Consider the following 13,715-nt stretch of genomic DNA (forward strand, 5'->3'; position numbering starts at 1 on the left):
TTTGTCTCACTATCTCCGTCTCTCTCCTCCTTTCTTTCCATCCCTGTTAAATATTTTTCCATGGTGCCTCTTAAGTTTTGTTATATGCACTTCATATCTCCTACTTTTTGCTGTGTACTATTGTTCACTGCAAAAATCCCCTACTCCCTACAGCAAAAAAAGCATATTCCCCAAGGTCATGTGCCCTATCCCCCGGCATTGCTCCATGCCCCCCTAGGGGGCTCACCCCACTATTTGAGAAACACTGCCTTAGAACATAAAAAAACCCATAGATTATAACCATAGATGCAAACTAAACACTGCCATCTACTGGCTGAATAGTTCTATACTTGTTGCAATCTATATACTATAAAAATGTAATTGTTCGTTTGTTCATGATCTAAAATCTCTGAAAATTCATCACCAATTGCTTTGGAATTGCTCTAAAATAGGTTTGGCTACAAATTGTGGGGTTTGATTTAAAACTGTTCATTTAGTGACTTCAAAATTATAGCAACACTGAAAAAGATGACTTGGGACCATTTTTCATGCTTACAACTGTTGCAACATTTCCATGGCCATCTGATCAAAATTCAAACACTTGTCAATTGACTAATCATAATAATCATCATCATAATAATAGAAATTTTGGGTTCAATTGTGGTCATAAGTCAAGGACTACCTTTAAAGCTCTTATCTGTATCCTAATGTTGTGATGTTTGCAAAGAGTATTTATATACACCACTTTTGCTCTTGGTTGAAGGTTGGAAAACAGATGTCATAAATAAATGAATAATCTCCATCCCACTACAAAAATGAATATTTCACTTGAAACCAGTTGGAGCATTCCATCCCGATCTTAAGTGAAATAATTTAAAAAGTTACCATTCTCAGCAATTCCAGATGGGTTTAAGGAATGTTTAAGGAATATTTGACATTGTACCTCATCAACATCTGGAGTGCTATCAATCTGTGGTAACAGCTGGCTTATCAATTTCAAAGAAACATAAAGAAAAGTAAAGAATTACACTTTTATTTTCAGATACTTACCGAAATGGGTTGCTCCTTCATATTCTTTAAGTTTAGCTTTCAGATGTATGTTTTCGTCTGTCAGAGATCTATTAATATCTCTAAGTAATTCAGTCTCTTGTTCTAGTTTTAACAGCTTTTGGTAAAGTTCAGCGATATGGCTTTCTGCATCCTAAATAAAATACATTGTTTATAATTTAGGATGTGTATATGCAATTATTCAGATGGAAATTGCGATTAATAATGCAAGCTTTTTCATTGAATTAAAATGACTACTGGCAATTTAAAAGCAAATTCCAGAGTTCAGTGCAGAATGTTTGAACTGAAGTCACAGAATAAATACTTTAAGCAATGTGCCGAACTGGGAGGACAGGAGCACTGGGAGAAAATAAAATGTGCTGGTAATTTATAAATGATAAAGTACATAAGATCTCCCTTTGAAGTTTGGTTACAAATGAGTATGTTGCTGGAGAAGCCCTTTCATTTGGGTATCGCTTCCTCAAGAACAAAACAAAACAGTGTCCTACCAGCAAGAAACAATTACAGTAGTACCTCTAGATACGAGCTGCTCCACATGCAAGTATTCCAAGATACGAGCCACGAGGGGAGAGAAATTTCTTTTCGAGACCTGAGCTCAAATTCGGGATATGAGCTAAGCGTCCACTATCCTTGCTTCTGGTTATCTCGGAGGGGAAAAACAAAGTCTAAAGCCATTTGTTCCAGATACGAGTTGTTCGACATACAAGCTCCCTTCTGGAACGAATTAAACTCGTATCTAGAGGTATTACTGTACATTGATGACTGCAGATATATACATATATACAGAGACAAAGATTTGGGCCATTGAGTCAATGCCAATTCATAGCAACCACATGGATTGACCTTCTCCAGAAGGCTCTTCAGAACTTCCAGCCTATTGCTGCTCTATGGCAATATCTTAAAAGGCTGATCCAATGAGATACTATGTCACTAAATAAATCATTTTTCCTTACTATAATAATAGGAATCACTCTCAAAACAGCAGTTTAGAGAGGAAGCTGATCCAGATAGGATAGGAATATTGCATGAGCTAAAGACTAAAATACCAATATACAGTCCTAGGTTGGATATCCTTTAAAAACTGTAGCTGCTCACTTCTGAAAAATAATTCCAGAGTTGAGAACTGTATGTATAAAGACACATTTGTTTAAAAGTATGGCAAGTTAGGAGCATGGCTGTAAGCCACCCAGAGTTAGCCTGTGGTAAGATAAGCAGCAATAAATGTAATTAATTAATAGCAAGATATAATCCTAGTAAGTACATGAAAATTTACAGAAACCATCTGGAAAGTACAGGTCTCTAAGCTAGAGCTGGGAAGTCTTAACCTGTTTCTCCTTTATCAATCATTGTCATATTTCTATTTCCCTAACAGAAAAGATAGCCTTTTTCTGGTTTCTACTTCTTCCTTTCTTCTGGTTTCTTTGGGATTTAGGGCAGAACTCATGCTGTATTTACTTACCTTATTTTTCAGAATATAAGGCGCACCTTTTTACCCTCCAAAAGAGGGTGAAAACTTGGGTGCATCTTGTACACTGAATGTAGCCCCACCAGGCCACCTCGCTCTTTAGTCTCTGCCTGCCAACAATTTACCTCCCTGCAGCAAACAGCAGCAGAGCCTGATTAGCACAAACCATTGATTATCTGCCTCCCGACATTTAGCTGATTGATTGAAGTTGATGGCAAGCCAATGCTAAAGTGAAAGTGAAATTAAAGCTGCAGGGAGGCAAATTGTTGCAGGGAGAGGCAAAGGCTGAAAATGGCTGTTTCTTTTTTGCTGCAAGGAGGTAAGTCAATAACTATACAGTGAACCCTCGAGTTTCGCGTGTTCAAGTATCGCGAAAGGGCTATTTCGCGAGTTTTCAACCAGGAAGTAAACTCCACCATCTGCGCATGCGTGCCCTTCCACACATGCATAGATGGTGGAGTTTCCCCGCCGGGCAGAGGCTTCCCTGGGTCTTCCCCCTCTTGCCCCCGTAAGACCCCAGCGGCGGCGCGAGCAACGGCGTGGGCGGGCGGGCGGCACGAGCTTGGGGACATCCCAGCTCCGCTCCCCAGCTGGGGAAAGCGCGCGCGTTGCTGGGGAAAGCGCGCGCGTTTGGGGACTCCCTAGATCCGCTCCCCAGCTGGGGAAAGCGCGCGCGTTGCTGGGGAAAGCGCGCGCGTTTGGGGACTCCCTAGATCCGCTCCCCAGCTGGGGAAAGCGCGCGCGTTGCTGGGGAAAGCGCGCGCGTTGCTGGGGAAAGCGCGCGCGTTGCTGGGGAAAGCGCGCGCGTTGCTGGGGAAAGCGCGCGCGTTGCTGGGGAAAGCGCGCGCGTTTGGGGACTCCCTAGATCTGCTCCCCAGCTGGGGAGCGGATATAGGGAGTCCCCAAACGCGCGCGCTTTCCCCAGCTGGGGAGCGGATCTAGGGAGTCCCCAAACGCGCGCGCTTTCCCCAGCAACGCGCGCGCTTTCCCCAGCAACGCGCGCGCGGTGGGGACTCCCTAGATCCGCTCCCCAGCTGGGGAAAGCGCGCGCGTTGCTGGGGAAAGCGCGCGCGTTGCTGGGGAAAGCGCGCGCGTTGCTGGGGAAAGCGCGCGCGTTTGGGGACTCCCTAGATCCGCTCCCCAGCTGGGGAGCGGATATAGGGAGTCCCCAAACGCGCGCGCTTTCCCCAGCAACGCGCGCGCTTTCCCCAGCTGGGGAGCGGATCTAGGGAGTCCCCAAACGCGCGCGCTTTCCCCAGCAACGCGCGCGCTTTCCCCAGCAACGCGCGCACGGTGGGGACTCCCTAGATCCGCTCCCCAGCTGGGGAAAGCGCGCGCGTTGCTGGGGAAAGCGCGCGCGTTGCTGGGGAAAGCGCTGGGGAGCGGATATAGGGAGTCCCCAAACGCGCGCGCTTTCCCCAGCAACGCGCGCGCTTTCCCCAGCTGGGGAGTGGATCTAGGGAGTCCCCAAACGCGCGCGCACCCCAGGCGCGAGCAACGAGGTGGGCGGGCGAAGGGCGGGCGGCAGTGGAAGCAAAAACACCATCTGCGCAAGCGCAGATGGTGTTTTTACTTCCGCACCGCTACTTCGCTAAAAATCGATCATCGCGTGGGGTCCTGGAACGGAACCCTCGCGATGATCGAGGGTTCACTGTAAATGTCTATAAAATGTTCAAATTATTAGACTTATTTTTAAATACTGCTTTATTATTATGCGAGGCAACTTAACAAAATGAAGAAGATTTCTAAAAGAAATGCTTGATCTGAAGAGGCCCAGTGTTATTGTTTTAAATAGCAGAGAATACTTCCAGAAAGCCACGTCAATTTTAAGGATCTGTTAAAGTATAATCTGAAATGTCCTGTTTTAATATTAAGTATTAGTATTAAGATAAGGCAGCTGAGTTAAATCCTGACTTAGTCATGTTTGGAGTAGATCTATTTAAATAATTGAGAGGAGTTAGTGTGATTACATTTCTGGGATTAATATACTGCCATAATGTACATTTCTCCAATTCTTTGCTATTTCTATGGGTCAGGAACACATGCACAGAAATACACAAGAAACAGTGTATATCATCTGTGCTGTTTGCAGTTTGGCAAATTGCTGGGAGGCAGAAGTCTTTTTTCCTTGTTTTCCTCCCCAAAACTAACATGCGTCTTATGCTCTGAAAAATATGATGATTCACCTTTTTCTTCTAGCATATTAATGGGATTTCCCTCCCCCCTTCCTTTTAATCCTCATGGACTCCAGCTATGCTGGCTGAAGAATTCTGGGATTTGAAGTCCACAAGTCTTAAAGTTGAGAAGGTTGAAGATCTCTGATCTATAGATCTATCTTGGGAACAGTTCTATATTAGTTGCTCTTCCAAAGCTCTGGGACAGATCACTTGCCGATTTATGGCACCCTGGGAAATCTGTTCCAATTATGCTGCAAGGGAGCTATAATTACTATTCTTACAATAGTGCTATTTCCCCATAAACATTTGTGCAAGAACGATTGTCTGTCCTGAGGTGATCCCAAATGAAGTGAGAGTGCAATGGCATCAAACTACACTGTTCAATGAATCTCCCATTAACTATTGCCGCAACTATCTCCTCCAGCCTTTGAAAATTCTGAACAGTGGGTCAAGAAAGTAGGGTCTTTCTGTCCAGATGATCCAATTCCAGACAACATTTCCAACCTTATCACACATATAACATGTTATCTCACCAGTACCATTGTTCCACTCCAGTATAACTTTCTACTTCTTTCTCTGTTTGCTTAACCTTTTCCAATTGTGGCCTTTTCCCAACAACCTTCTAGGACAGTGATGGTGAAACTTTTTTCTCTCTCTGGAAGCTAAAAGTGCCCTTCTAGAGCCTCTGTGTGAGCTAAAACTCAGCTGGTCGGCACACACATGCATGTTGAAGCTGAGCTAGGGCAATGGCTTGCGTGCCAGCACATATGGCTTCGTATGCCACCTGTGGTACCGGTGCCATAGGTTCACCATCACTGTTCTAGGCTCCTCTTCCCCCATACTAAATGACAATAATGTATGTATGTATGTATGTATGTATGTATGTATGTATGTATGTATGTATGTATGTATGTATTTATTTATTTATTTACTTACTTATTTATTATTTGTTTATTTGTTTATTTGTTTATTTACTTGCTTGCTTGCTTGCTTACTTACTTACTTTCTTACTTTCTTACTTACTTTCTTACCTTCTTACGTACTTACTTATTTACTTTCTTACTTTCTTACTTACTTTCTTACTTTTTAATTACTTTCTTACTTTCTTACTTTCTTACTTACTTTCTTACTTACTTACTTTCTTACTTTCTTTCTTTCTTACTTTCTTACTTACTTTCTTACTTTCTTACTTTCTTACTTACTTACTTACTTACTTACTTACTTACTTACTTACTTACTTACTTACTTACTTACTTACTTACTTACTTACTTACCTGGACCTCCTGCCTCTATTTCATACTTTCATTATTTGAGCCATATGGAAATGAAGAATAAATTAATTTTAACTGCTGGTCACGCACTCACCAGATCACCTTGTGTTAAAATTCCTGCTTTTGGATTATCGATAATATATGAGCCTTCACTAATGACAGCCATGCCTTCCTCAGTGGGACACAGTTCTGCACATCCTTCTGCAGGACCAGGAAAATATTATTACTTAAGAAGCACGTATTATTTTCCAGCTGACAACAGGGTCATTTTGCGTCGATATCATTTGTTTTTCTATCAGTGATTCTGAGGAACCTTGAAGAGTTGGACTGATATGCCCTTAGGCTTCAAACTTTTATTTTAAAGATTCTTTACATCCTGTTCCTAAAAAGATTAGCCTCAGCTACCTCCAGTGGTCCTTCTTCCCCTCTCACCTGATGGCCTATTCTGCTACTTCAGTGCCTGCAGGCATCCCACTCCTAGCCAACACCCACCATTATGATATTGCTCATGCTCAGTATCCTAGGGAAACAAGGAAGCATGATAGAGGAGCCAGTGTCACCCAGGAAGGCTAAGCATGCTGGACGAATGGCATCTAAGTGATGTTATCCAGAGTCACTGGATCAGGGAGATAGATGGTATTAAAACTGAATAAATAAACTACTTCCAATTTTGTAGCTGAGGTAGTCTAACAATGAACAACCAAGGTGAACCAACCAACAGTAAAAAGAATTGTGCATTTGGTCCAAAAGTCAACAGTACAGTACTACACTGAAAATTGAACTTGATCTGCTAAAGTATATACTGGATCAAGTTCAATTTCATAAGAGGCGTGCATAAGCACACCAGCGTGCCTAGCGTTCCTGCCCTACTCTCCTCATTTATCTGTATTTACCTGCTATCTTGTATATGTTTTGACAAAATCAATAAAATAAAATAAAATAATAAAATAAAATAAAATAAAAAATAAAATAAAATAAAATAAATAAATACTGTATTAATCCATCTGCTTATAATGCAAAGTGATCTGCAATGCTTAGAAGCCACAGTCATGGGAATAAAATATTTATTTATTTATTTATTTATTAGATTTGTGTGCCGCCTCTTATTTTCTTCCTTTCAATTATTGTATTGTTTCTGCTTAGTTTGATATTTCTTAGTTTGACATTTATAAAATGAATGTAATGAAATTTCTGGGACAAACGTAGTTCTCAGTGTTCTCAACAAGTCGAGGATCATAAATCATAAGATACCATAATAAATCATAAGATACAAACAATTGAAAAATCATAATATGCCAATAGGAAAAAGTAGTGGGAAAGATGAGAACATCAGAAAGATGACAAGGACAATAGCAATAGCAATACAGGTAGTCCTCAAGTTACAACCACAATTGAGCCCAAAATTTATGTTCCTAAGTGAAACATTTGTTAAGTAAGTTTGTCCCATTTTATGACTGTTCTTGCCACGGTTGTTAAGTGAATCTTGGCATTTGTTAAGTTAGTAACATGGTTGTTAAGTGAATCTGGATTCCCCATTGACTTTGCTTGTCAGAAAGTCGCAAAAGGTGATTACAGTAGTCCCTCGCTATACCGCGCTTCACCTACTGTGGCTTCACTTCATCGCGGGTTTTCAAGAAATATTAATGAGAAAAATCATTCGTGGATCTTCGCTGGTTGGCGGGTTTCTGAGGAAGTCGATCGGCAAATTTAAACAGCCTGCGGAACTCGATCAGCAGGTTTTTCAAAAAAAATATATCTAAAATTGTAAATACTGTATTTAAATACTGTATCTAAAATAAATACTGTGTGGGAAGGGTTTATAAACACTTAAAACAATGAAAACGTACCAAACAATTACAATATAAATACTTAAATAAGTACTATCAGTCAATAAATTCCCCATCGCGGATTTCACCTATTGCGGGCCGGGTCTGGAACGTAACACCAGCGATAGGTGAGGTCTTACTGTACATGAATACCAACCACTTTCCAAGCATCTGAATTTTGTTCATGTGACCCTGGGGATGCTGCTATGGTCGTAAGTGTGAAAAGCAGTCATAAATCACTTCTTTCAGTGCCCTTTGTAACTTTTGAATGGTCAGTAAATGAACTTTGTAAGTTGAGGAGTATCTCAACAGTCTACTACGTGCGTAAATATCTTGAGGCATGACAGTGTTGAGGAAGTTATGCTACTATGCTAGGCATAGTTCCCTCTAAGCTGAGCAGTGAGCAATCGCTCACTTAAAAATCATCATCAACTCAGAGTTTTCCAAACCTGCCCAGAAGCTGAGAGGGAAGGAGAGAGAGAGGAAGAGAGGAAGAGAGAGAAACAGATAGAAAAAAGAGAGGAAGGAAAAGAGAAAGAAAAAGAATGGGAGTAAGGAAGAGAGAAAGAAAATCAAAATCTAGTTTGAAACTAGCTCAACTATTTAAGTGGCATTTTGATATTGATAGAGTTGCCCTATTATGAGCTCACTGTTATAGACACACAGTACAGAATTTTATTTTGAAATTCTCTGAGGCAAAACAGGGTGGGTTTTTTATTTGTTTGTTTGTTTGGTTGGTTGGTTGGTTGTTTATTTATTTATTATTTCTGTGCCGCCCAATCCTGAAAGGACTGCCGCTCAGACACTATACTTTTCCGCCCCCCCCCCAAAAAAAATTAGAGGGAACACTGATGCTAGGTAGCATATCAGACAGTAGGGTCTCAGGTAATAAATGGGAAATTTAAGGAAAGGGTTAATAGTGAGCAGGAAGTAAGTCCAGCATGTACAATATGATATGATTTGGTGCAATGTTTTGAAGACTTATCAAAATGCAAATGTAATTTAATAACACTTAAATTAAAAGAATACCTTGAAGTCCCCATAAGTCAACAATTAAAGCGTTTCTCTGTAGATAATTCAAAAAATCTTGGGAAACCTTCATGGATGAAAATTGAACCAATTCTCCTATTTTAGGATTTATGTTTTTCCAAGCAGGTTTTGTGTATAATACATGTGGAAGATCATAAACTTTATATCTACATATGCAAAAGATGCAATAGTTCAGTGAAAAGTCAGTTATTTTATTACTATTCCTTTTCGCACCCCTTTCCCTCTGAAAGAAGCCCAGAAACAAAGCTAAAAAGAAATCAAAGAAGCATCCTTTTAAAGGAAAAAAAATGAAATTCAGCATTAAATAGTAAAAGCACATACTTTCAACAAGACAATAAAAATGCGAGATTCCGAATATGTTCATTTTTAAATGACAAATGTAAAAAACCCAAAAAGAATACCCAATTTGAATCCCCCTTTGGGCAACCTCTTTAATCCATTTAACTCCAAGGCACTGAAAAATGTGAATCTGGAAATCAATTCTTTTCCCCAGCAATTCCAAAGGGTTGATAATCATATCATCATCTGTCAAAGGTCTGTGGAGTGGAAGGAGAGAAAATAGGGTAAGAGTAGTGCAAAGCATATAAGAGAGTAGTGACATTCATTCTGTTGGGATGTGAAGACCACTGTGAACCTGTTCCAACCTCTCCCGTCAAGTTGGCTGCATGAATAAAATAAAAAGGAATGTTTCAATTGTGATGACCCAGGACAAGGCAACAAACTCAGCTGATAGTTTGAACTCTCCTTTATTGCTCCAAATTTCTCCCAAATGGTCCTAAGCAAGTCCCGGAGCAAAGCGCTCACCCACACACCTCCAGCAGCCTCTGGCTGCAAGTAGTCCAGCAAATCCCCACTCGGTTAAAGACCTTGGTATGCTAATAACAAAAGATTTAAGTGCCAAAGCCCACTGCAACAATATAACCAAGAAGGCTTCAAGAGTTGTAAACCTAATCCTACGTAGCTTCTGCTCTGGCAATCTCACACTACTTACCAGAGCTTACAAAACTTTTGCCAGACCCATCCTCGAATACAGCTCATCTGTTTGGAACCCATATCGCATCTCAGACATTAACACCCTTGAAAATGTCCAAAGATACTTCACCAGAAGAGTCCTTCACTCCTCCACTCGAAATAGAATACCCTATGAGACTAGACTTTCAATCCTGGGCCTAGAAAGTTTAGAACTAAGACGCCTTAAACAAGATCTAAATATTGCCCACAAGATCATATGCTGCAATGTCCTGCCTGTTGGCGACTACTTCAGCTTCAACCACAACAACACAAGAGCACAAAACAGATTTAAACTTAATATTAACTGCTCCAAACTTGACTGTAAAAAATATGACTTCAGTAACCAAGTTGTCAAAGCGTGGAACTCCATAGTGTCATCCCCAAACCCCCAACACTTTACCCTTAGATTATCTACGGTTGACCTATCCAGATTCCTAAGAGGTCAGTAAGGGGCGAGTACAAGTGCGCTAAAGTGCCTTCCGTCCCCTGTCCTATTGCTCTCCTATATCTCCTATACCTTTCTTCTATTCCTATATCTCTTCTTCTATTCTTTCATTGATATGTTCTATTACTATACCTTCTTTTCTATTATTTCTTAGATATATTTTACTATGAGTATCTCCTCTATAACCTTCATCATGTATTTTACTATGTGTATATAGATATATACCCACTAAAACCCTCATTGTGTATTGGACAAAATAAATAAATAATTAAAAAATGTCCACAATGGTTTCAAGGCAAGAAGGCCAGACATCAGCAAAGGCACACAAAACTCCATTAATTTGTGCTTGTTCCCAACAAGCGCCCCCCTCCTCATAGTGTCTCCTTAAGTCTCAGTCCCCAGATGTGCCTTGTGAAGAGGGATGAGGCCAGTGAAGGGCTACCAAATTTTTTACTACCACATTGTGAGCATGGCTTATGCAGGACGCCCTGCATTTTCTGTCAACATCTTTCAGTGCAAATTGGGTGCTCTGGGGTGGAGCTTCATTTTCGCTACCCCACTGTGTCCCCCCCCCAATCCGGGCAGTAGCCTACCCCTGTATGGGGCCCTTTCCTCTCGAGTCACAGGTTGGCCTGCACTATTCCCGCTTTCTCTGCACTTTCAGGCTTGGGGATCAGGAGGGCAGTCCTTGCTCGTTGCCTGAGCTCTGTTGCTCCTCATCTCCACTGCCTGCCCTCTCTTCCCCCGTCTCTCGGTTGTCCTGCTCCCATTCTTCCCTGATGGCAAGTCGTCTCAAGCCCATGGGACCCCAGGCTGTCTCATTGTGCTTCTCCCCACATTCCTTCAAAGTCAAAGAGGCTGTCCCCCTCAACCTCCGTCAACCGCACCTCCAGCTCATCCTTTTCTGCAGACTCAGGTTCTGACGGAGCCATACATATTTATCAAATTACCATTGATCATTCTATCCAAATTAGGACTTGTTAACTCTGAATTTTGAGTTACTACTGAGGAAAATTATCTGCATTATCTCATACTTATCATCAGGTATAGGCTACTGCCCGGACGGGGGGGGGGGGGAAGCAGTAGGGTAGCAAAAATGGAGCTCCACCCCGGAACACCCAATTTGCACTGAAAGATGTTGAAAGAAAATGCATAAGCCACGCCCACAGTGTGGTAGTAAAACTTTTGGTAGCCCTTCATTGCTTATCATGTTCTATGGGCCAGAGAGGGGCCTTTCCTGGGTCAATTTTTATTCTGCAGTTATGTTACATAAATACTTACCTCCCATTTTGCATACATGGGATAATGTTGATCAATAGAATTGCTTCCTCCATTCCTTCAGAATTCAGAAGTTCTATTTGTTCCTCAAGCTTCATGCAATAAGCAAGATATTGGAGCCAGATATGAGCAGAACCGAGATGAATTGCCTCCACAGGGTCCCAAAATGGATCACTCTCTTTGTCAACATGTACATCTCCATTTAAAAATTGCCGGTAAAGCTCTTCCATTAAAAATTTTCTGTTGATGAACTTGGGTTTTGACCAAATCCATACCTACAAAAACCAATCCTATTTTGTCTTAACTTTACATATATTGTTCAAAAAGATACAGGCAGCATTGACAGAAATCTCTACTTGAATCAAAAGTCCTAGAAATTGATATGAATATATGTCCTCATTTCCAGCCCAATTGAGACAAGAGATGCTGAACACATAACATATGATCATTACTCTTTGCTTTTATTAATAGAAATAAGCAAGAATTAACAAGTAAATAATCTGTCTTTCAAGTGGACAGTCCCTAGAGCAGTGATGGCGAACCTATGGCATGGGTGCCACAGGTGGCACATGGAGCCACATCTGCTGGCACGCGAGCCGTTGCCCTACGTTAACTCCAATGTGCATGGGTGTACTGGTCAGCTGAATTTTGGCTCACACAGAGGCTCTGGGAGGGCATTTTTGGCTTCCAAAGAGCCTCCAGGAGGATGGGGGAGGACATTTTTACTCTCTCCAGGGAAGCCTTTGGAGCCCGGGAGGGCAAAACACGAGCCTACTGGGCCTACTAGAAGTTGGGAAAGCAGCCTGTTCCTGGCCTTCAAAGGGTTTCCAGGGGGTGGGGGAAGCTGTTTTCGCCCTCCCCAGGCATTGGATTATGGGTATGGGCATTCGCGCATGCACGATAGTGCCAGCCCATGCTCTTTTGGCACCCGAGGAAAAAAAGGTTCGCCATTTTCTTCAGTCTTCTATCATTGCCCTAGATGTCTTTGACATTTTATTTTCTGAAGATGAAGGATGACCATCAGGGTTCAGTTTTATTTGGACTAGGAGAGGTAGGAGTTGAAATGTGTCCAATTAATTTTAATTTCTATTTATTCCTTTAATGGCTAATTGGATAATTATGCATGTATATTAGAAATTGATATTTTTTTCATGCATATGTATCAAGAAACATATCCTATGAACATATTTCTTGTCAAATATGCTTTAATAAATTAATAACAACCAAGTAAAGAAAGAAGATTGAAGCAGCTTATATCTTTGTCCATGAACACCAAGAAAATCCAATATCATAAAATATGTCTTTACATTCAAACAGCTAATTTGGGCGTCAGCATGAGGGTCAACCTCACTCAAAATGAGACCAATCACAGCACCATAAATGTCTTTTGATGGGATGCACTTTTGCAATAAGGCAATCTTCTATTTATGCAGAAATAGGTTCATACCTGGTTAGTAACTTTGTGTACTACTTTAATTATGATCTCTTTTTGCAGGTCATAACCTCTGGAGTCCGAGGAGGCGAGATTTTTCACTTTCAGTTCTAAATTTAGGTCCTGTTAATACAATATTTTTGTTGAGTAGCACTTTGGCATAAATGTGGAAAGATACCAAAAGCAAACTCATGGAGATTCTTGTATATTTGTGCATCTAGATATTTCTAAATGCTTTTCCTTTCTTTTCAAGAGGTTTTCAATGTTACGTTCCTTTAATTATTCTGCAACGTTATTTACTTGAGAGCATAAGTAGTCACAACACTGCCCCATTCCGTGAAAGAAACATTATTATTCTTATTTATTGAATAACAATACAAAAATAGATTACATACCTGAATCAAGAGGTACCTTCAAGCTACTCATGTTCTCATGTTCTTCCGAAGCAACTACAACTCTGCCAAGAATAGATTGTGCCACAGTTCCACACAGTGAAGGGCTACCAAATTTTTACTACCACACTGTGGGTGTGGCTTATGCAGGACACCCTGCATTTTCTTTCAACGTCTTTCAGTGCAAATTGGGTGCTCTGGGGTGGAGCTCCATTTTCGCTACCTCATTGTGTCCTGTCCCTCGTCTGGGCAGTAGGCCACCCCTGATTCCACATGAGACATGAGACTAATCCATGCACAATATTTCCATCTTGTGGTGAC

The 13,715-nt window shown here is 41.2% G+C and overlaps 1 protein-coding gene across 1 annotated transcript in view; it reads right to left on the reverse strand.

Moving 5' to 3' along the window:
- LOC139153259 (kinesin-like protein KIF28) overlaps positions 1-13,715 on the reverse strand; it is a 47,559-nt gene that overhangs the window by 1,922 nt on the left and 31,922 nt on the right. Inside the window, 6 exon segments of the mRNA XM_070727007.1 lie at positions 1,030-1,180; positions 6,055-6,161; positions 8,816-8,982; positions 9,238-9,372; positions 11,574-11,845; positions 13,018-13,125. Of these exon segments, the coding sequence (XP_070583108.1) occupies positions 1,030-1,180; positions 6,055-6,161; positions 8,816-8,982; positions 9,238-9,372; positions 11,574-11,845; positions 13,018-13,125 (940 nt within the window).

This window comes from Erythrolamprus reginae, chromosome 1 (genome assembly GCF_031021105.1).
Source record: "Erythrolamprus reginae isolate rEryReg1 chromosome 1, rEryReg1.hap1, whole genome shotgun sequence".
In the NCBI taxonomy this organism is placed as follows: domain Eukaryota; kingdom Metazoa; phylum Chordata; class Lepidosauria; order Squamata; family Dipsadidae; genus Erythrolamprus; species Erythrolamprus reginae.